The 22,024-nt window shown below is 52.9% G+C and overlaps 6 protein-coding genes across 6 annotated transcripts; 3 read left to right on the top strand and 3 right to left on the bottom strand.

Moving 5' to 3' along the window:
• Nucleotides 1–850: 850 nt before the first annotated feature.
• Nucleotides 851–3,277, bottom strand: BBA_08877 (37S ribosomal protein Rsm22; the record flags this gene model as incomplete). Its single annotated transcript, XM_008603974.1, has 1 exon — nt 851–3,277. The coding sequence occupies one exon, from the start codon at nt 3,275–3,277 to the stop codon at nt 851–853; it is 2,427 nt and encodes an 808-aa protein (XP_008602196.1).
• Nucleotides 3,278–5,343: 2,066 nt separating this feature from the next.
• Nucleotides 5,344–6,811, top strand: BBA_08878 (transmembrane amino acid transporter; the record flags this gene model as incomplete). The annotated part of the gene is made up of 3 exons (XM_008603975.1): nt 5,344–5,901; nt 5,954–6,113; nt 6,162–6,811. 3 exons carry the CDS (start codon nt 5,344–5,346, stop codon nt 6,809–6,811), a joined length of 1,368 nt encoding a protein of 455 aa, XP_008602197.1.
• Nucleotides 6,812–7,520: 709 nt separating this feature from the next.
• On the bottom strand, nt 7,521–7,947 carry BBA_08879 (mitochondrial ribosomal protein S16; the record flags this gene model as incomplete). Its single annotated transcript, XM_008603976.1, has 2 exons — nt 7,521–7,791; nt 7,871–7,947. 2 exons carry the CDS (start codon nt 7,945–7,947, stop codon nt 7,521–7,523), a joined length of 348 nt encoding a protein of 115 aa, XP_008602198.1.
• An 807-nt stretch (nt 7,948–8,754) lies between these two features.
• BBA_08880 (apolipoprotein A-I binding protein) lies at nt 8,755–10,054 on the top strand (the record flags this gene model as incomplete). Its single annotated transcript, XM_008603977.1, has 7 exons — nt 8,755–8,766; nt 8,851–8,959; nt 9,056–9,121; nt 9,180–9,274; nt 9,501–9,597; nt 9,651–9,879; nt 9,952–10,054. The coding sequence occupies 7 exons, from the start codon at nt 8,755–8,757 to the stop codon at nt 10,052–10,054; spliced, it is 711 nt and encodes a 236-aa protein (XP_008602199.1).
• Nucleotides 10,055–12,928: 2,874 nt separating this feature from the next.
• Nucleotides 12,929–14,715, bottom strand: BBA_08881 (triacylglycerol lipase; the record flags this gene model as incomplete). The annotated part of the gene is made up of 3 exons (XM_008603978.1): nt 12,929–13,966; nt 14,040–14,396; nt 14,470–14,715. 3 exons carry the CDS (start codon nt 14,713–14,715, stop codon nt 12,929–12,931), a joined length of 1,641 nt encoding a protein of 546 aa, XP_008602200.1.
• A 5,407-nt stretch (nt 14,716–20,122) lies between these two features.
• BBA_08882 (proline-specific permease) lies at nt 20,123–21,796 on the top strand (the record flags this gene model as incomplete). The annotated part of the gene is made up of 1 exon (XM_008603979.1): nt 20,123–21,796. One exon carries the CDS (start codon nt 20,123–20,125, stop codon nt 21,794–21,796), a length of 1,674 nt encoding a protein of 557 aa, XP_008602201.1.
• Nucleotides 21,797–22,024: the final 228 nt, after the last annotated feature.

A 22,024-nucleotide genomic window follows, 5' to 3' on the forward strand; every position in this document is an offset into this window, starting at 1 on the left:
AGAAGAAGAAGAAGAAGAAAAGGAACAGAAAGAGGAAAAAGGAAAAGAAGAAGGGGAAAATGTTGACCAGGGAGGGGAGGCAGGAAAAGAAGGAAAAAAGAAAAAAGTAAAGCCTCTTTCTCGGGTCGTCGGGCGCGGGCCAAAGCTGGTGTAAATGCCCGTCTGGGGGGGTCTGGGGGCGAGATGCGATTCTCTTGGTGGATTTTAACGTTTTCGGTAACTATGTACCTTAACTGATAAGAGCACACAATCCACGCTTGCAGATCAACCACAACACGATTGAAATAGAGAAAAAAAAAACCATCAATTTCATAATAGAGATAGAAAATATGATAAAGCTACAAACGACCAAGAAACATACCCGAGCACCCGATGCAGGTCCGTCACGAGCAACCCTCGTCGTCCAGTCTGGCCCCATTTCTTGCCCATCAGAGTCATCACCAATTCTGAGCCCCAGTTGACGCCATTGCGCCTTGTGGGGTCCTTCTATCGGCGTCCAATCACTGCCTCTTCAATTCCAACGCCCAATAAAAAGCCGCCAAGCTTTATGTAAATAGATACGCGGAGATGCACATCTTTCTTTCTTATCCCATTATCAAGTCGTTTCTTTTTGAAACATCTGCTATCTATACAGTGATTTCAGCTCCATCCCGGCTTTCTCCCTCCATTCTCGTTGTCTCTATTGTACAAGTTTATGTGCATGGTTGTTGATACATGGTCCCCGCCCCCGCACTTACTCCCCTGATAAAAGTATTATATAGTAAATCGTACAGATAGGCACTTGAACATTATCGTCATGCGCCACTGGCGTGGACATGATATACAGTCCCTCCGCAGGCCTTCGAACACGTTAATTCTTGAACCGTTGCTCAGCTTCCGCGAGCCGGTCCAGCTCGGCCAGCTCCCCGTCCACCTCCTGGTCCATCTCCTGCTCGTCATCGCCCTGCTCCTCCATAATCTGGCGAATCAGCTCCTCCTGCCTCTTCGTCCGGCTATTGCCTCGGCCCGTTCTCGTTTTGACCTGCCAGTCCGTCCCGAGCCCCTCGCGTGCCGCCTCGCGCTGCGCCTTCTTGGCCTCTATCGCCCGCTGCTTCTCCGTGTCCACGCCGCTGCCGGTGCGCGCCGCCCGCGGTACCCGCGTCTTGGCCCCCAGCGCCCACAAGTCGCCCCAGCGCGATTTGCGCGCGTCGTGGTACGCCACCTTGCTGAAGCTCTTGGGCACCGTCCACCGCTCCAGTCGGCCATCAGGCGTGCACGCGTCCAGCGTCACGTGGCCCTTGCGCTTGATGGGCGGCAGGAGGATGCGCGGCAGCGTCTGCATGTCGGGCGTCGCCTCGGCCTCTTCATAGCCGCGGAAAGCCTCGTCGGCGAGCTCCTTGCTGTTCTGCGCTTCGCCCTGTCGCACACCCTTCTGAATTGCCACGTAGCTAAACTCGACTTCGCCTTGATTGTGCGACTCGTTGCCCATCAATTTGCTGTAGAAGCCCGGCCGTACAAATCTCTGACTAAAATGGCAGTAATCCTTGCGCCCTTTGCTCTTGCCTGGCTCTGGATACATGGGGCATGTCCCATGGTTAGTGCATGGCGCCAGAATTCGGCCGGCCTCGAGCTCCCTGTGAAATGCTGGATTAAAGTCGTCTGCGTTGATAGGGTTCTCGCCAGATTGTGGCAGCAAAAACTGCTTCAGGAGCGTGTCTCGTACGTGCGCAACAGCTTCGAAGCCGCGTGGGTGCGCCTTCTCCATGACGATAAGCACGCCACCATCCGGGCTCAGCAGCGTCCAGAGGTTGTTCAAAATGGCTTGTCGGTAGTGATCCTGCTTTTCCTTCAGGAACAAGTGCGACGCAATAATGATGTCGTAGCTCTTGCGCTTTTGCGGTTCGCCTCCGGAATCCAAATGTTGGCCGCTCTTCATGGCACCCGAGTGCATGTAGTCGGGCAACCGTGGAATAAATGTCGTGTTATCGAGAAACGTCTTGAGACGCCCACGCAGTCGATCAGAACCTACAACGACAGTCTTCTTGCCGGGTATCTTGTCGCCATGAACTTGCCCCTTTTCGGCAAGTAAATCCCATTCCGTTTGCAAGATTTGCTCCCAAGCAACGAGACCTGCGCCTCCCGCACCAGCATCCAACACACTCAAGCCCGGCCCGTTATTCTTTAGCCGCGACTGGATCCAGTCACCGCCAATCCGCTTTCTTACTTCTCGTAGCGTTGCCATGGCGCTGGCGTAGGCTCCCGGAACATAGGCCGCCAGGAAAGCATCTGCTTCAATCTCCGTCATATGCTTGGAGTCTGGCGGTAGGCCAATGCCGCCCATGTGGCCATTTCGCAGTCCAACAGGGGTCACTGGGGATGTCGGGAGACCCCTGCCTCCAAAGGCCGACTGTGCGGCAGTCCTGACGTGATCCAAGTGTGTTCTTCCAAGAAGCGACTGCAAAGGCTTTACTAGGCGCTCTTGGGGAAGCAATATCTCCACAGGGCTGTTATGAAAGCGACCCTCCAATGTGTAAGGATGAAAGCGTTCGCCTTCTCCCGTCGATGTTGATTGGTATGTCGGGTATTCTCCATCTGCCCATGAGCTCTCGCCCTCGGTACCGTGGGACAGTTCATCGTCCTGTTCCAGCTCTTCGGTTGCATAGGCCGCTTCCTCCTGCGCTCGCGCGGCTGCGTCGAAATCCTTCTGAAGCTGCTCCATGGCAATGCGCTCTCTTTCGCTTCGCGCAACGAAATCGACGTATCCGGGGGCTTTAGCAACTACAAAGTTGTCCACACTCTCACCGTCTTCCGCCGATTGCTTTGCCATTTCATAGCTTACTTCTTCGAACTCGCCACCCTCGAGCTCTCGAAGCAGTATTCCTTCGCCTTCTGGGTTCGCGCTCCCCATATCGGAATGCTCCGGAATACCAACATCTTCGGGTGTCGTCTCGCGCAGCGGCGGGCCGTATAACCTTTCGTAGAGACGATATTCCTCCTCGTTCAAGTAGCCCTTGGGGAGTGTATCTCGAAATCGTTGTTTGGCATCGCGCACCACTTGCTCAATATTTTCCGTAGGTTGTATCACTTCTCCGGCCGCCGAGCCATCTTTTAGGCTTCGTGAAGTGGAAAAGTGTCGAGCTGCAGCTGTTCGACGAGTGGAGGGGAGCGTCGCAGTTTGTCGGCGCAATCTTTGTAGTTTTGTAATTCCTAGGCACTCAACCCTGTGTTGTCGCGAGGCCGCCACAGAAGCTCTGTAGCATCTCGGACAAGCATTTCGTATGCCGGCCAGAGAAAGCATACTTTTTTATTGCTGCCTGTGATGAATGGGGAAACGATTCGGCCAGAAAGCTCCCAGAACTTTTCTTGTCGCGACGTCACGTGTGCTGGTCATATTCATTTAGGGGTCGCTGATAGGTCGCTACAGGGCCCATCAGCTCCTTAGGTAGGTACCTAAGTAGGTACTCTGCTCGATTTATGGCGGGTTAAATATCTAAGTCACGCCAGGCAGCTTGGTCGTCACCCAAGGTAAGACTCGAGGTGATTAAATCTTTCGAATTATGCCAGGCGGAATTTCGACTTCCGTTCTATGAGAACCATAGACAGCGGGGGTGGCTTGCAGGCCTTCCCGGCACACTAGATCATGCCTGGAAATGCAGTTGACTCGCTATCAAACTAGAGTCAAGGTAGCATCTCAAGGCAAACTGTCCGTTTGCGTTCGAGGGTCGACAAGGGCAAAAAGCCAATGTCTTGCTCGTCGCAATGTCGTAGTCGCACCATAGCGCGACTCATAGGAAATTTGTCTATCTCGGTGAAGCCTCTTTCGCCAAGGCAGATTGCCGTTTCACAACGCAGGAACATGAGTCGGAGAAGACGGTCACCCTGTCTGTCACCATCTTTTCTCTTGAAAGAAAATGGACAACGCATTACCTCCCTCGTGTATTGTTCAGAGTCTGCCCACGCAAACCATGTCAGCATAGTTAGCCAAGAGGCCTCGATGTCGCAGTGGCGTGTTCTGGTGACCAGACTGCGGGGTTCACTGCATCAATGGGTGGTGGCATGGACTTTGAGACTACCAGTTGCCCAAAAAAGCAGGGGAGCTGGAGAAGGCGCAGAGTCAGGCCGAACCGGTACCTGGATGCATCTTTACCTGGCTGCAGGACCGGCGATGGGCGAAGGGGCCACGGGAATACTTATATTAGACGTGGTTGGCTTGCAAGCTCGGCCAGAGTCGGAGGCATCAGCCGTCAGTCCGTTCAACGGATCGTGACTAATACTCAAGTGCTCAAGTGACCGAACTAAAAAGAAGAAAAAAACCAGTGCCCAAAGCTGGTTGGCGTAAAACTTAAATCATCAGGACAAGCACAATAGACACGAGAAAAGGCGTCAGACAGTTTTGGCACCCCTCGAGGTAACGTTAGTATCTTATTTACCCGCCTTGGGCTGCCCCGTTATTGCGCCTGTCTTTTGGCTTCCCCTTCTCATCGTCATCCTCAACCTCTACATTGATTTTCACAAATCTACGGATACATTTCACTCTCTTGCTTTCCGCTTTCCAGCAGTCTTTCTTTTCGGTTCTATCATTTTCAACGAGTGGCCCAACAGCTCATCAGCCTGTCGACTCCTCATCCGCTCGCTCCCTTGCGCCTCGACTTGCACCAGTTTCACAATTGCGGCCTCTGCCAACCAATCGAGCCTCTGCAGCCTGAAATTATTTCTACGACCCCAAACTAGCTATCCAGCAAGACCTTTTCTTTTTGAACCATACGCTTTGTCGCCCAAATTAATTTTTATCCACATACCTTACTGCCTGCCTGCCTGCCTGCCTGCTGGCCTTACCCCGTCGAGTCGCCCCGTGCGTCGCCCTCTCTTACCTCCTCCCTTGTACCGCCAACTCTCCTCCTTCAAGGCGCATATTAGCACCTTGAACTGGAGGCGGCGCTGCTCTTGCGCCGGCTATGACGAATTATTCCACCATTACAGATGCACATCCCTCCAATATAAACGCCAGCGACATGTCGAGGTACGACTTTGATTTTTTTTGGAACCTGTTTTCCTCCTTTGGCCCCGTCGAGATCGGCGCCAGCCTCCCCCGAACATTAAGTTGGCCACGTTGAAGACAATCACTGACGGCTCTTGCGACAGCAGACACCGACGACGCGGCGGTAAAGATGCCGGCTACGCGGGCAAAGCCTCGCGCGTGAGCAGCGTCATCAACCTCCTCAACACCAGTATGATCCCTCTCCTGTTTTTCCTCGGTCGTCTGTGTCCGTTCGCCTGCACTCGCCGGCACGGACTTCTCTTCATCCCGCACCGCTGCTAACCGTCCTTCACCTCGGAACAGTCGTCGGAGCCGGAACCCTCACCATGCCCTTTGTGCTTTCGCACATGGGTATTATGCTTGGTGTCGTCCTCATCCTTTGGTCCGCCTTTACCTCCGCCTTTGGCCTTTACCTCCAATCGCGATGCGCCCGATACCTCGACCGCGGTACAGCTTCCTTCTTCGCCCTCTCCCAGCTTACCTACCCCAATGCTGCCGTCATCTTCGACCTCGCCATCGCCATCAAATGCTTCGGCGTCGGCGTCTCCTACATGATCATCATTGGCGACTTGATGCCCGGCGTCATGCAGGGTCTCACCAACCATACCGAAAGCTTTCCCTACCTGGTCAACCGCCATTTCTGGATCACCGCATTTATGCTGCTTGTCATTCCCCTCAGCTTCTTGCGCCGCCTCGACTCGCTCAAATACACTAGCATCGTCGCCCTCGTCTCCATCGGCTACTTGATCGTCCTGGTTGTCTACCACTTTGCTGCTGATGCCCACGCTGACCCCAGCGACATTCGCATAATCGAATGGGCTGGCGCCGTCGAGACATTGAGCACCCTGCCAGTCGTCGTATTTGCCTATACATGCCACCAAAACGTAACAAATCGCCGTTTCTCTAGTTCACTGCTCCCTCGCTAACATTTAGCAGATGTTTTCCATCCTCAACGAGATTGGCGACAACAGCCCCGGCAGCGTGGTTGCTGTCGTGGGCAGCAGCATCGGCTCTGCTGGCTCCATATACTTGCTCGTCGCCATTACCGGCTACATCACTTTCGGCAACTCTGTCGTCGGAAACATCATCATGATGTGTAAGCCTGCCATACCAGTGTCTATATGCTCATAGCTAACCCGCGCAGACGCTACTGGCGTTGCTTCTACCATTGGAAAGGCCGCCATCGTCATCCTTGTTCTCTTCTCGATTCCCCTTCAGGTCCATCCCTGTCGCGCCTCCCTCGATGCAGTCCTCGGCTGGCGTCCCAATCGCTCGCAGAACAATAGCGGCCGTCCTGGCTCCCCTGTGCTGACCGCCAGTCGCGGCGACCATGGCAGCACCGCCCCAATGTCGGACATGCGGTTCGCCCTCCTCACCACCATTATCCTCACATGCGCCTACGCCACTGCTCTCTCTGTCAGCAGTCTCGACCGCATGCTCGCATTTGTCGGCAGCACTGGATCCACCTCAATCAGCTTCATCTTGCCCGGATTGTTTTACTACAAAATTAGCGATCCGGAGAGCATCCATCACCAGCGCCTGCTCAAAGAAGACGACGACATGGAGGATCCGACCTCTGATGTCGAGGAAGCGGCGGGCCTCACACAGAACCCAGCCGCCCCGGGTCCTTCTGGTCCTAGAGGTGTATGGCGCTGGCGCAAAAAGTGGCGCTGGGACCTCGAGCACATTGACCACGAGGTTATCCGCAAGGCTGCTCTGGTCTTGGCAGCGTATGGTATCGTTGTCATGGCCGTTTGTTTGATAATGAACCTGTTCTTCGCTCCATCGCATTAAAATGAACTGTTTCACTTTTGAGGGAGAACTTGGCGGAATCAAAAAACATGTACACAAAAGGTATTTGGGCTTTTTCTACGGGTTCATTTCATTTATACTACGAGGACGGCTCTGTTATTTGAACTACAAGGATGGACATGGAAATCGAGCGAGCACCAAAGTGTGCTCTCTCCAGCATTGGGTTGGTCATTATTTCCTAGCCGGTGTGGCTTGCAAGGCGATTTACGACTTGAGTTGGGTACATGTAGAACAGCGTGTTTTTTTTTTCTTTGGGAAGAGCGCGCCATTGGCATATTCACGGCGAGCGCAGTACAGCAAATATAGCGTTGATTACAATGCAAAGACGGTTCTGATGATTCGTTTTTGTGAATATGCAGCTGTCAACTGAGTATACTCTTTGTTCTGAGGCGGTATGAATCCTATCTTTTGTACATGGTCTGTCTCCCAGGTCCCAACGCCAGTAAAAATGCTGCTTTGTTGTCACATCGCATATAGTAATACAAGAAGTAACGTGTACGCCACGGTGCGCGTTCGGCTTTGAATCTGGTCTCTGAAGTCGCTTTGTGTCAACTCCTTTCCACGATTCCATTCGTCTTTCTTACCCCTCCGGCCTAGTTTTGGTTGCTGTTGCTGTTGCTGTTGCCGCCGCCGACGTGGCCATCCGTGGTCGTAGTTGCCGCCCTTCGTCCCCCCTTCACCTTCCATCCGCTCAGCGAATGCGCACCTCACCCGGGTTCACCTCCTTGGTCGCCTCCGGCCGTGGCGGCCCAAATTGCTTCTTGGGCAGAATGCCGACCATGCTCAGCAGCCGCCACGCCGTGTCGGTGGGCTGCGCCCCGACACCGATCCAGTACCGCGCGCGTTGCGTGTCGAGGCGCACGTCCTTGTGCAGACGACCAGGCGTCGTCTCGTACGGGTCGGCCTTGGGCACCGGGTCGTACGTGCCAATGACTTCAAGGGGTTTCGAGTTGCGTGCCGTGCTGCGAGATGGGAAGAATGTTTAGTCTTTTTTTTTTTTTGGTATTGGGTCAAATGAGAGACAGGGACTGAGGCGCATACCGTGCGTGGGCGACGACAATGTTGTAGAGGGGCAGATTTCGGCGCCCGAAGCGCGCTAGACGAATCTTAATCACCATGGCGAGGTATGTTTGTGATGTTGGTGAACGGTTGAAATGGAAGCGAGTCTATATTTGTCGTCACTCTCCTGATGGGGCCATTCTCACCAGGTTCAAACTTGCTGCTGGCTGGCAAGTCTCCGCTTTATTTCCTTCCAACTCGCTGTGGTGGTCCGAAGTTTTGCCGCGCGCCGGGCAGGCCAGATCAGCATGGGCTTGTTTCCGGCCAACGGTCACCATGCCGTTGCATGCAACCCGAATCAAGCTCACGGCAACAACCCGTTTCTCGAGTCAGATAGCCCTAAGATTCTACTATATCTATTTTCAGATTTACGCATCGCCCAGTCTTGGGAATCGTGACTTCTGCCTGCCCCAAGCAGTTGAGAAAGCAGACCGCCTGTAGGTATACCTGAGAATATACACATTCTAGGGATAGACATTCACCCCTGACGGCTATCAGTATTTTCAAAATTAATTATCGTGTAAGACATAGACTCGAAAATTTTATGACATTTATTATTGATTTTTATTTGGTCATCGAGGTGTGAGGTGGTGCTTAATTGCGTATCATGCGTAGAATGGCGTTCGCGATCTTTATTATCACCTGAGTGCTGCCTTCTAACTGGGTAGATACCTACTTACTAATCGGTAACGTCGAGTTCTAGCACACACACCAATGTCGATCAATGTTGATCCAAAGCGGTATAGCGGCAGCCGCGCCGTTACTGCCGACTCCGTTGTTGGGTCTCAACGGCGGCAGGTGTGCAGACAACGCATCTCTTACATCATAGGCAACCGTTATCATTCGCACCGCATCTCAGCATCATCATGACTCTCAAAGTAGGTGATTCTCGTGTCATATTTTGAATTCGTCTCACCACCGAAGCATGCATGGCTGACGATCTCGGCTTCTTGATTCCATAGACCCTGAGCGCCAAGGCCGCCGCCGCTCTAGACCAGGAGCTCATGAGCACCAGCGCTTTCTCGCTGGATCAGCTCATGGAGCTCGCCGGTCTCTCCGTCTCCCAAGCTGGTACGTCTTGTTCTTCGGTGGTCTTGCTGCGTTTCGGCATGCCGAGATGGCGCTGCATTGCTACAAGCTAATATGCACGCGCGCTGCTTGATACAGTGTTTCGGGTTCATCCTCCGAGCATGGGTCGCAAGGTTCTCGTGGCTTGTGGTCCGGGAAATAATGGTATGCTCCATCTTGGGAATCATGAGTGCTAGACAAGATCTAACGAGCCCTTGTCAAGGCGGTGATGGTCTTGTCGCCGCTCGTCACTTATTCTACTATGGTTATCGACCATCCATTTATTACCCAAAAAAGGGCAAGAACGAACTATACCAGGTTAGCCGCCTACATTCACAATGATTTTTCTCTGAATCTTCGGGGGCGTTGTTTTCTGGCGTCTATTTCTATGCTTCTCTATATATGTGTTTACCTGGTCATCCCCAGAGCTCAACCTGACCTCGCATTCATCTCCAAAGCATTTTTAACTATCTAGACGCGACACAAAATCCAACCCAAGTTAACTACTGGAGAATATTCATGTAGTCGCTGATCGCTTTCTTAGCGCCTTGCAAAACAACTCGAGGATCTGCAAGTCCCGTTCATCGAAGATTTCGTGTCCGCAGCGCAAGATACTGATCACATTATTGACGCAATCTTCGGTTTGTGGAATCGTGTAGCCGCCTCCGGAACATTGTGTCTAACTGTGTGATAGGATTCAGCTTCTCAGGAGAAGTTCGAGAGCCGTTCCCAGCCGTAATACAGGCGCTCCAGAAATCAGACAAACCCGTCACGTCCGTGGACGCGCCTTCATCGTGGGATATCGAGCAAGGCCCTCCAAAGTCGGGATTGGGGAGCTCCTTTATGCCTACAACGCTCGTTAGCCTATCCGCACCAAAGCCGTTGGTCAGACACTTTACGGGACGCCATTTTGTCGGTGGCCGGTAAGTTGGCTTCCCGAAAATGCTGTTAAAACGTACATAATGTGGACACGGCCACTAAGACGATCTGGCCAGATTCGTGTCGCCTATGATTGCGGAAAAGTACAACCTCCAAATGCCCGAGTACGAGGGTGTCGACCAGATCGTCGAAGTTGACGTGACAGGAAACAAGCTGTGAGAGTGATAAGTTGGTGTCAAGGCGGTTTTCTGGACGACAGCAAACTACATGACAGCACAACCTCCTCTCAAGCTGTTTGGGCAGACGGGACTGGGGCACTGGCCGTCTTCCATATCATTTCGAATAAATTCTGTGCCGTTGGGACATTCGATATAAGGCGGATGGTAGGAATGGCAGAATGCAACAAAGACGAGGTACTCTTTCCCGCAGACTGGGCAATCCGCCGTATAGGCTTTGCACATTTATCTCGAGCTGAGCACACTGAATGCGAAATAATCTCTGTCCAACCCGTCAAAGATAAGGGGTAATGATATGTAGCTGAGGACAAGAGTTCTTCGTGTTCGCCCCCATGGGAGTCGTTGCAGCCTCAGCCGCGGTAGGTGTAGATGGGCGCGAGGTGGCGCGAGCAGTGAGTTTGTGGAGAGTCAGGCCGAAGATGGGCAAGCAGAGTGGCGACGGGCTGCCCAAAAGTCAGAGCACAAAGACAAGTTGTGAAGCTGACTATGAGAATATGGCGAGAAAACTATAGGCCACGATAGCGAGGTGAAGAAAATTTAGTTTGTCGAGTGGCTGTTGAGGAGCGCCTACTTGGGCAAATCGAGACCGACACTGGCAAAAGGGCCGGGTCAAACCAGGTGTCGTCGTGCAGGGTCAAGCCACAGATAATGGGAAAGAAGGTATTCCAAGGATGTGGTGAAGTAGACTCGCCACAGCCCCGTGTGGCTAGGAAGAAGGGGCGAGGTGAGGAGACAGGATTGGGGCCCAAGACCTCACCAACAGCGAACGACAATGGGCTATTGGAAGGAGCTTGTGACAGGCGAGGAGCATAGGGACAGCAAGAACTGGCCACACCACACGCACAACGGCGCACCCACCGAGAGAGAAAGCAGCCTGCCGAGTGGTGCAAGGTAGCCAGGTGCACCCAATGAGCAGGCACCCGAAACAACTACATGCTAACTCCAGAGCTGCCTTGCTGCAGCAAATATAGATAGTGTGCCGGGCTGGCACGGCGACGTGTACTGATAGTACGAGCAGCGAGCAGCCCGGTGGCGGGGACCGGGCGAAGCGGCACATCTTACAGGCATCATGATACCCTGAGCAGCCGATGCGTCACGGCAGCAATAGTGGTCTGCAGCACGCCGGCTCCAGTGCAAAGACTGCCAAAACAAAAGTGGCCAAAAGAAGTGGCCAACATAATGCAACGGAGGCAAAGACGTTGTTGACGAGGGCTGGCCGGAGTAAAAGCTCCGTGAAAAGCTCTGATAGGCCCGAGCCGACGGGTGGACAGGGGAATAGAGAACTCCAGGGGACGTTCCACTTTTCTCTAGTAGAGGAACAGGCGACCAGGCGACGCCACAACCAGAATGCTGGGAGCTACCTAACGCTAATAACGTTGTTATAACCCGTTACCAATCAACTCTTGTGGAAGGGGTTTGCACATGCACTTTACACTCGACATAGGACCCTTTGCTCCTCACCAACGGCCCGCTTTCACATCATCATTCCATCAGCATTTCATCTCTTCATCCTCATCGTGGGGGTTTCACTCATTGTGCCGATCAGCCACGCTCTTCGTCTTTCTCCGAGGCCTCCGTCGCTATTTTGAGCTTCCTCTTCCTTTCCTCCCCCCCCCCCCCCTTATCCCCCCCCTTCACGCCATCTCTAATATGGCACACGCTTCCATCGCCAAGCAGACTAGCAGTCCAAGACTTTTTCTCTCCGCAAGGCCGACGCAAATCTTTGATGCAGCCGCTCCTTCGGTCCTGTCGTCGATCCAGTCTCCCGATGGCAAAATCTCTTCCTCATAACCGGCAAACTATATCCCTCCCACTTCGATCTCACCGCAGATCGCCGCCCCTAACCAGGCACAGGCAAAATCTCCTCATAAATAAAGTTGCCCTTTATAGCGAGCCACATCCAGCGCCGATATTGCCAAACACACGCGCAATAACCTCCGGCATGGCGCATCTGCGGAGACAGTCGATTTGGAGCCAAACATTTCTTTCTCCTCGCCTCGGCCCGAGCAGGTGATTCGAGATGAATAGGCGCCTCGATGCTGAGAAGGCTCTCACAACATGTCCATCATTTCGATATCCAAGTCTTGTCATCCACGTTCTCTCAACATTTTGTACCAGACTTGGTGCCTTCGAATATCACCACAGCCTGCATACAAACTATGAATAAGCGAATCGATACTTTCAGCCCGGCCCACTATTTCATACATCCCTGGCCCAATTTCCACGACGATTTTGAAGAAATTATCGGGACCGAATAGCCCGTTGCGGACCAGAAGCCCCGGTCGTGCGATGATTCTTGTCCATTGTGAAATGTGTCTGCAGCTGGGAACAAAATCGAGCTACAGGGGCACGAGAGGGGTTACGGGCCATAGAGCCAATTCACGACATCGTCCATGCGAAAGCCGTTTATTAATTTATCAGTAAACGAGCCCTCCGCCCTAACGCCAAGGTTGCCTGCCATCAGCAGCAAATGCTCCGAGCTGACGAGCCACACGTTGCAAAAAATGTGTCACCGCCGTCAGCCGTGTCTCAGCATGTTTTTTGCTTAGAAAAAAAAACCGCTCTGTAGCAAAACGCAGCATGTCGGACATTGCGCCCGGAGCGTTGCATGATACCGCCACTCAACTGTTTGATGCAGACAGGCCATTATTACGCAATATAACGACCCGGCCTCAAGATCCAGCGATAGCGAAAGCATTTTATACGCTAGTTGAAACTGTCAACTGCGAACTGACGGGTTCTTCATGCAAGAACAACTTTTTCCATTTATCAAATGCAGTCTGGACATTGAAGATATTGTAAGCATACTTCTATCGCGCCTATATATTTGCATTCTTTTCATCTGCTCGTCATCTCCTCAAACATCCATACTCTCAGCAAGAAGCTTCCATAACGCACACTTCGTGACCAAGTCAAAAGGCACAGTCTCCATCGCTGTGTTGTTTGTTTCCAGCCGCATACGCTGGCCCTGCTCACCCACAAACGCTCCCCAGTTTTGCCACAACGGCGATCCGGGCTGCCGACTTGTATTTGGGTCCAGAAACCGAACGAAGCTGGTAAAGTACGCCATAGTTACGGGCACAATAGGCGCATTGGTGGTCCTTAAAGATTTCGCCTCGTGCCCCCGGATATTGTCGGGCCCAAAGATGGCTCCGAGCTCACTAACGTGTGGCACACCGAAGCCTTCGGCAACCTGCTCTGGATCGGCAACGTTGTAACGATAATTCCACAACTTGTCTGGGCCCACGAAGGCTGAGATGGCATCGGACATGGTATTTCCCGCGCACACAAAGGTACTATCGCCATATACAGCGGCAGCAGATGGGAAATAGGCGGCGTGCTTGGGCAAAGGTTTCATCTTCGGGTAGATGGTGCTAACAATGTCGAGCTGCCATTCTTGAAGGCGTGGGTAGTTGGCTCGCAGAAACGATGACACCTCGGTCTCGGTGCTGGCATTCACAGCAAACAAAGTGCCTTCATCGGTATCAGCGCCCACGAGGAGGGGCACACGCTTGAAGCGGCCAGTCAGAAACTGCTTGTACATGTTGTCTTGAACGAGATCCCCGTCAATTACAGGCAGCCAATACCACAGCGGCGCGGGATCCTCGGTATGGGCCTCGGGGAAGGGCGAGGGCTGGCTGGCGTTGCCCAGCGCGCCAACGTCGAGTTTGCGAAGGCAGTCGAGGGAGTCGCACTTGGTGTCGCGAAGCAGACGAGTGTATTGAAATTCCATTTGGTCTACTTTTCGCTGCGTCGGCCAGAATGGGCTTTCAGGTATGCCACCAACGAAGAGATTCTCCTTGTCGTTGCCGCCGTAGGCGGTCAAATGGTGCGAGACGGAACCGCCACCCGCAGAGTCGCCGTGAATTACGACATGGTTGGGGTCGCCTCCAAACTGCGCACAAAGGGTTACCAAAATAATTAGCCGTGGCACTTGGGCAGTTCCTCTGAACGACGAATGAACATACCTGGCCGATATATTTCTGCACCCACTTGAGAAATAACCGTTGGTCCAAGAGACCAGCATTCAGTGCGCCATCCTTGCGGACCTCTTCGCTTGCCAAGAAGCCAAGAACGCCGACGCGGTAGTTGAAACTGACAAAAACTACGTTGCCGCCGCTCTGCTGAACGATCTGAGTCCCGTTATAATTGCCGTTCGAGTTGTGCGCGTAGCCGCCGCCTTGGATAAAGACCCAGACGGGAAGTTTAGACGCGGTGGTGGCGTTGGCTGGCTTGAAGAGGTTGGCAAAGAGGCAATCTTCTCCAAACACATCATTGGGACTAACGCCGGAGCCATCGACGGTCCCGACGCAGAGAGCGCCAAGCTGCGGTTGTGTGAGCGAAAGGTAGGTGTCCAATGGGTTTTGGTTTTGGTGCGGTGTGCGTGGCGTGGCGTACCTTGGTCGCGTCTTGCACCTGGTCTTCGTGGAATGGCTCCTCGGGTGCGCGGAAGCGCAAGTCGCCCAACGGTGGCTTGGCGAAGCGCATACCGAGAAATTGGTCGACACCGGCGCCGGCTACGCGCGACCCTCGGTACGTGGCATAGTCGAGGTGAATGAGTGGCGCGCCGTCAATGTCCGCAGAAAGGGCGACTGCAGCTCCGAGAGCGCCAGCAACGCACATCAGTTGCATGAGGAGCATCATGATGCGTGCATGTGTTTGTGTAAGTGTGTGCATGTATGTATGTATGTCTCTGTAAATGCTTTCTATGTGCGCAACTGCCTCGGAATTTACAATAGGTAAAGATGTATAGTACCAGTACCGTGATGCACAGTATCACGAGTATCGTGAATCACGAACGGAAATCTGGGGGCCCAGGTCGGAGTCTTATACCAAGAAAGCAAGTAAACGAATGTGCAGCCGCCTCATGCGCCTTCCCTATATCCGGGACCGCACGGTGGTAGCTGCATGTGGGTGACCTTTCTCGGTGCATCTAAAGCCGTGCTCCAATACGACTGTGACGCTGCGTCGGTGTCCTTATTCGTCGTCTTTTCTCACCTCTTGGTGCTCCCCCACCGGCGTGCAAATGTTCTTGTGTAAATTGGTCTCGGATGATGGAGTCTGTATATTGAGCAGATTATTACAAAGCTTGGCCTAGCTATGCTTCCTTATCCCCGATGTGGCATCATTTTAGTGCCGGCACTCTCGGACTCGTGCTTAGCAAGCCGGTTCTTGGGGAGATGTGGAAAGAAAATGTAATCTTTTTCACTTTTTAATTTGACTAGTCGTGAATAGCATCGTTTTTTATTTTTTTTTTTTTAAAAAAAATTGAAAAAAAAAATAATGAAAAGAAGAAGAAGAAGAAGAAGAAAACAAGGCCTCAAAACTCGCATGCGGGAACTTTTGCAATGCAAAACATCAATACCGGACGAGCGGGGTCATCAACGTGCGTCGTGCAAAAGTTGCCAACCCTCCCTCTCCTGTTGTCTTGTACGACACACAGCACGAGGTATTCACCGCGAGCTGGCCGATGTACGGGTTGTGGAAGCTTGAATTTCGAGGAGGATCGACCAATCATTAGTGGGTAGGGATCTGACATGCTGGGTTGGGTTTGTTTTTTTTTTTTGTCCCCCATCCAATCTTGATGTACGGACGGCCGTCGGCAATTTGATAGAGAAGAGATGACGGCTGGTTGTACTGCCGCGCTGAAGGGGGATGGCAAGGTGAGGTGAAAGGTTCCTGTTGCTTGCCAAGTTGGCAAAATGCCCCTTTGATGAAGAACTTGCAACGAGTCTCTCATCCGGGAGCTACAGGCGCAAGTTCTTTTTTTTTTTTCTCATGGTTCCTTAATTACCGGTCTCGGGGTATTTTACTGACGACCGGCTAACTCGCCGTCCTCCGAGGTCAGTGCCGTTGAAGGGAAATTAAAGAAAAGATGACGGCGACTGCGATACTACCAACGAGGCCAGACGAGGCTACTGCTGTTGTTGCCTAGGCGCGTCGTGTGTACAAAGGCGTTACATGGGGTGAAGCACCGACCACAGCGCCGGTTCTGTTTGCGGGACGCTGCGGACGACAAAGGCAGATGAATGAACAGTTGCCGAGAATCGCGCGGGCATCTTGTCAAGGATGCTCAAGTATCGGCCAGAGATAACACGGAATTGTAAACTCGTCTTAATGCCTCGGATTCTCCTCATCGATGAATATTGGAGAAGCGCTTTGCACACGCCGAGTCGGGTTTACACTGGCAATAAGGGCCAACACAAACAAAACTGTCCGGGCTAAATCAGAGCTGATAGGCTGCTCGTTATTTCCCAGGACAATTATGAATCTCGAACCTACAATGTTTCCCTTTTTTTTGGTATTGTAGAGTAGCCGAGCAGAGCATTCACTCCTTTACAATGGTCTTTTATACGGCCGCTCTGTTCACTACGTTGTTGCCAAATACAGAAACCGCTTGTCGACATTGCGTTGTTGGTGCGCTGGGCTCAAGTTGGGCGCCCAGCGCGCCGCTTGCCGTGACACTCGTGGCGTCTCCTTGCGCGCCCGCGCGCGACGAGCATCTTCAACTCGGCTATAGCACCTATTAGTGTGCAGGGTTATTACAGTCGACCAGTAATGTTGCGAGAGTATATCGATGGGTCGCCTGGCGTCGTATATGTCTCAATCTATCCGTTGGGGGGCGTTGGTCTCGCGGAGGTGGTCTCGCGGTCCGGCGGGGGCTCGGCGCTGGCGGGACCCATGACGAGCAGATACGGGCGCGGCGGTGAGATTGCAGATAGAAATACGGGGTTTTTCTTGATAGAGAGGTCTTTTTTTCGGTGTCGAGATGGGTTCTAGACATTGTTCTGTGGGGTTTGGTCCGAGATCCACGTTAGAGTTAATTAGCATTGTGCGCACCGGGTGAGGGGTCCGCGCCGATGTGGTTTGGGCATCAATGGTGCGGGAAAAGGCGCTGAAAACTCTGGGGCATTTTGAGGCGTCTTGATGAGAAATGTAACAAGAATGCCAGATTTGGGATAGTGAGCTCCAGGTGGCGGGAGCGCGCGTGCTCGGTAGAAGTATGATTCAGTACCTTGCAGGGCTGTGCAGGCAAGGTTGTTCGCGTTGGCTTCTGGAAGGTTTCCAAGCGAGTTGGCACCAGGCGGGCGGTCGGTGGCCCGCGGGTCCGAAGGAATCACAGAACAGCATCGAGTCTGAAGTATGGTAAGGCTATTTCTTCCGGCAGACGCAGCATGAGGCATATGCGAGACGCAAGTTGTCGAGCGTGGCCTGGTGTGTCATGGTCAGCAAGCAGCACAAACAGACGCAGCAGGATGGCCCGGAAGGATGGCTCGGAAGGATGGCTCGGAAGGGCTGGCCGAGAAGCTGGCACTACTATCAGTAGTATCCGTAATCGGTGGGCGCAAGACAGACCGAGTGGCTGTGGGCGAGTAATGGCTAAGAGTGATAGACATGAACAATTCCCTATCTGTCGAGATGCATGGATTGGTTTTCGGCGGTAATATGGTTTGCAGGGTTGACGATGTGGATCTGGGGCGTTGGGTGGTGGGGGTAGGTAGAGCTGGAGACGGCTTCCTTCGGCTCGAACATGATGGAGAGGTGCTGAGTCGAGTGCTACCAGAGTCGTTAGTTTCTTGTTGAAAGTAACTGATGCAAAGGGCGTGCAGCAGAACGAAGTCCCATGGTGCTACGGTTATGCGGTGGATGCCGTGGCTCGCCTTGGCAAGTTCAGTGTCTGGTGATGATGGGGCTTTGTTGGAGAGAGAAAACTGATGACAGACCAACTGCAATTGGCAGACTGATGCGTGCACCGACTTCCCCATGGCGCCCCAGACGAGAGTGATGCCATGGCGCATGTGTGGCGGACGGATGGACTGATGGAGACAATGGATGGGCAAATGGGATATGGTGGCTTGGTGGTTGGTGGTTGGGTGCGGCTGGAGCTGGAGCTGGGATGCAACTGCGGATGCGGATGCGCAATGCTAAAAATAAGGTACGTAGCGACCAGCGGCCTGTGTCGTGCCGCGTCTTTCCTGCATGGGCAAGCCGCAAGCAGCCTTGTTGCCAACGTTGATCAGCTTTGTACTGAAGTGTGTGGTGCTTCCTCTTGCCTCTCCGAATGCCTTTCCTTTCGTGTTGGTTTGCTGCCTGGTTAGGTGCCCAGCCAAGTGTACTCGATCCGTTTTGGGCGATTCGCATGCTGGGCATCGCCGGAACGGTCTCGACTGGCAACGCCTTCCCGAGAGCGCCACGAAGAAGGCCGACTTGATTGTTTCCATGAACAAGTAATTGAGGGTTTAGCTTGTAACCTAGCAGCGCCTCCTCCCCTTGGCGTGGCGTGGTTTCTGTTTCCTTCAGAATTCGAAAAAGTCGTGCCGCACCCGGGCGAGTGAAAGTGGGGGGATCCAAGTGGGGAAGAGAGACAAAGCCAGTGCTGCTTCCGAAACTGTAGCCTACTGCAGAAGATGGAGGGACATGTAGAGTTATCCATAAGGGCAAAGATACCTGGTTCGCGGCAACAAGGCATTTATTAATCATTTATTAATTTAGCTTTGAACGTGATCGAGTTGCATTGGGGAAAATAGAGGCCTTGTCGGGATCCCTGCCACTGTTTCCCCAGGCGGCAGGTGGTGCATGACTAGGTACCTATTGCTAGGTAGGCAGTAGGTTCCTAGGTACGGTAGTAAACGGCGCCAGGGCAATCATGAACAGACGCAAGCCACTCGCTCGTGTTCATGCTGAAAGCCAAAACGGCCGGGCAACGGTCCAATTCTGCTGCCTAGCGCCACGTTTTCGCGATCGAACAAGTACTTGTACAAGAGGTCGCGAAAAGATGCACCTTCTAAACATGACGTGTTTATTCATGATGATAGTCGAGGCTGTTCATAAAATTCGATTAGAGACATTGCGCCTAACGACGATCCGTATAGTTTCGGAATTAGAATCCGTCTAATGTGCTAGCGAAAGTATGCCTTGTTTGCAGTTAAGGCCGACGCTGTCAAGTGACCAGTCGTCTATGGGGTAGTGTGCGTGGGTTGCCGTTGGGGCGAAAGCATGGACGTGCGTAGGTAAATAGCAACTAACGACTCCGTGCTCCGTACTCGACTTGGTCGAGCGACGAGGAAACGGAAAATGAACGTCATGTGTAACCCCTTGTATTGACATGGATCATGGCTGATGCAGCGCCGCAATTATCACTCTTGAGCTGGCAAAATGGGGCTGCTATCTACGACCCCGCCAAGTTGAACAGATATCGCTTCCATCTAGACAAGAATTGACGGGAAAAAAGATAGACTTGACACCTCGAAATCATGTCAATAGAATCATCCGTCTAATTGTGTTCCCGTAAATGTGGAAAAAAAATCAATACGACTCTGCCAACGTATTCAGATTGTAACGGTGAACCCAAATCATCGTGGGGCTCTTACCCAGTTTCTGGGGCTATCATCAGCACCCTTCTCCAGGCTTTACTACGTGCAGGGTTCTGGGTCCCGTTTTACCCCAAAAATCTGCACATTTGCCAGAGATAAGCTACATGAGCGACGTAGGCAGGCAAGGTACCTCCGCTTGCCTGTACCCCTCATGCAATTCTCGGTACCTCAAAAATTCAAAGAGAAAAATTCATAGCCTCGTTCGCCCCCTCCTCCGAGTCCTTTCCTCCCCAAAGAGCCCCAAAACTGGACGCCCGCCCACGTCAACCTATCCAGCCGTTGTCTTTCTTTACCCTCTCTTTTCCCTCCTACTCCTCCACATCCTTCCTGTTCTCTCTCCCAAACCTCTGTCGGGCCAGATTCTCGTTCTCATTCCCGTGTCTGCTCAGTAATCTCCTGGCTTCGTCACCGCAGCCCGCGCCATCTGATGTTTGCCCACTGCTCAGCTCGTTACGTCTCCCTCTACCGCACCTACAGTTAAGCCTGCCTGCTCCCAGCCAGTGCTACGCTGCAATCGCGCTGCAGAAATAAGCGACGGCCCTTTTTCTGACGTCACGTCCCTTCAACTCGCTTGTCGCTTAACTCGCTATATTTGAATTGCAATATACTGCACCTTGCATCTCTCCTCCTCATTGTGCCAATTTTTGCGCCCACTCTGCGCCCACCCTCCACCCATCATGGAGAAAAAAGTCTCACACGAAGCCAATGTCTCGGCCGACAGCTACAACCTCAACCTCGAGGAATCTCGACCTGCCGAGTCGTCCGAGTTCAACCTCGCCCACCAGCATGATCAGCTCGAGCGCGGCCTCAAGAGCCGTCATATTCAGTTCCTTGCCCTTGGCGGCGCCATCGGCACTGGTCTCTTTGTCGGCTCCGGTGGCATTCTCAGCAAGTGCGGTCCTGCCCCTCTCTTCATGGCTTACATCTTCATGATGACTGTTGTCTGGACTGTCATGAACTGCCTCGCCGAAATGGTCACACTGCTTCCCATGCGCGGCATCACCGTTCCCTATTTTGTCGAGCGATTCGTCGACCCTTCCCTCGCTTTTGCCGCCGGCTGGAACTACTGGTACGTCTACGCCATATTAGTTGGTGCGGAGGCCTCGGCCGCCAGTATCATCATCAACTACTGGCCCGGCGCCGCCAAAGTCCACGTTGCCGTCTGGATCACCATTGTTCTCGTCGTCATGCTTCTCCTCAACATCATTGCCGTCCAGTTCTTCGGCGAGGCCGAATTTTGGTTCGCTAGCATCAAGCTGCTCACCATCATCGGCCTCATCATTCTCGGCGTCGTCATCTTCTTTGGTGGCGGCCCCGATCAGAATCATATCAGAGGCTTCTACTACTGGGAACATCCAGGCGCCTTTGTCCAGTTCCTCGGCGTCTCTGGCTCCACTGGCCGTTTCCTCTCCTTTTGGCAGGCCTTCATCACCGCCGGCTTCGCCTTTATCACCTCCCCCGAGCTCATTGCCATTGCCGCCGGCGAGACTGTCGCACCCCGTCGCAACATTCCCAAGGCTGCTCGTCGCTTTGTCTGGCGTCTTGCCATCTTTTACGGCTGCTCCTCTCTCATTATTGGCATCCTCGTTGCCTCGGACGACAAGGACCTTCTCGGTGCTCTCGAGACCGGTGCCGGCGGTGCCGCCGCCTCTCCCTTTGTTATTGGCATACAGAGAGTCGGCATCTCCGTCCTCAACCATATCATCAATGCTGCAATTCTGACCTCGGCCTGGTCTGCCGGCAACTCTTTCCTCTACTCGGGCAGCCGTGTTCTCTACTCCATGTCCCTCACCGGCAATGCTCCCCGCTTCTTCTCCAAAACGACGCGCCTCGGCGTTCCCTATGTCGCTGTACTCACCACTTTTGGCGTCGGCCTGCTCTCCTACCTCAACGTCAGCAACTCGGGTGAAAAGGTTTTCACTTGGTTTGTCAACCTCTCCACCATTTCCGGCTACATTGCCTGGCTCATCGTCATGGTCACGTACATTCGTTTCCGCAAGGCTCTCGAATACAACAATCTGATGGATATCCGCCCCTACAAGACGCCCCTCCAGCCATATGCCAGCTATTTTATGATTGTTCTCGTCAGTCTCCTCACCATTACCAATGGCTTCCAGACCTTTATGGCCAAGCCCTTTGTCGCCGCCGACTTCATCGCCGCCTACATTACCATCCCCCTCGTCTTAATTTTCTACCTTGGACACAAGATGTGGTTCAGAACTCGTTGGGCCATTCCCATACACGAGATTGATGTCACTACTGGTGTCAGGGAGATGGATGAATTGGAACAGATGGATGAGGAGCGTGTCGCCAGCAACTGGTTCCAGAAGGCCTGGTACTGGCTAGCATAGACGTGGTGCGTTCCGACGCTCCCGACGCGACCTTGCTTTGACGATCTGAACCTTTTTTCTTGTCTGTTTCCATGATACACATGCATGTATGCTATATCTGCCAATATTTCTCTCATCTTGTTGGATACCACATTTTGACAACGCATGTCTGCATGACATGAGTTTTACATAATTCAGATTAAATTGCCACATTTCTTGACCTTGCTACCCTGTATTTGTGTGGCTGAA

This window comes from Beauveria bassiana (assembly GCF_000280675.1).
Source record: "Beauveria bassiana ARSEF 2860 unplaced genomic scaffold BBA_S00041, whole genome shotgun sequence".
Taxonomy (NCBI): Eukaryota; Fungi; Ascomycota; class Sordariomycetes; order Hypocreales; family Cordycipitaceae; genus Beauveria; species Beauveria bassiana.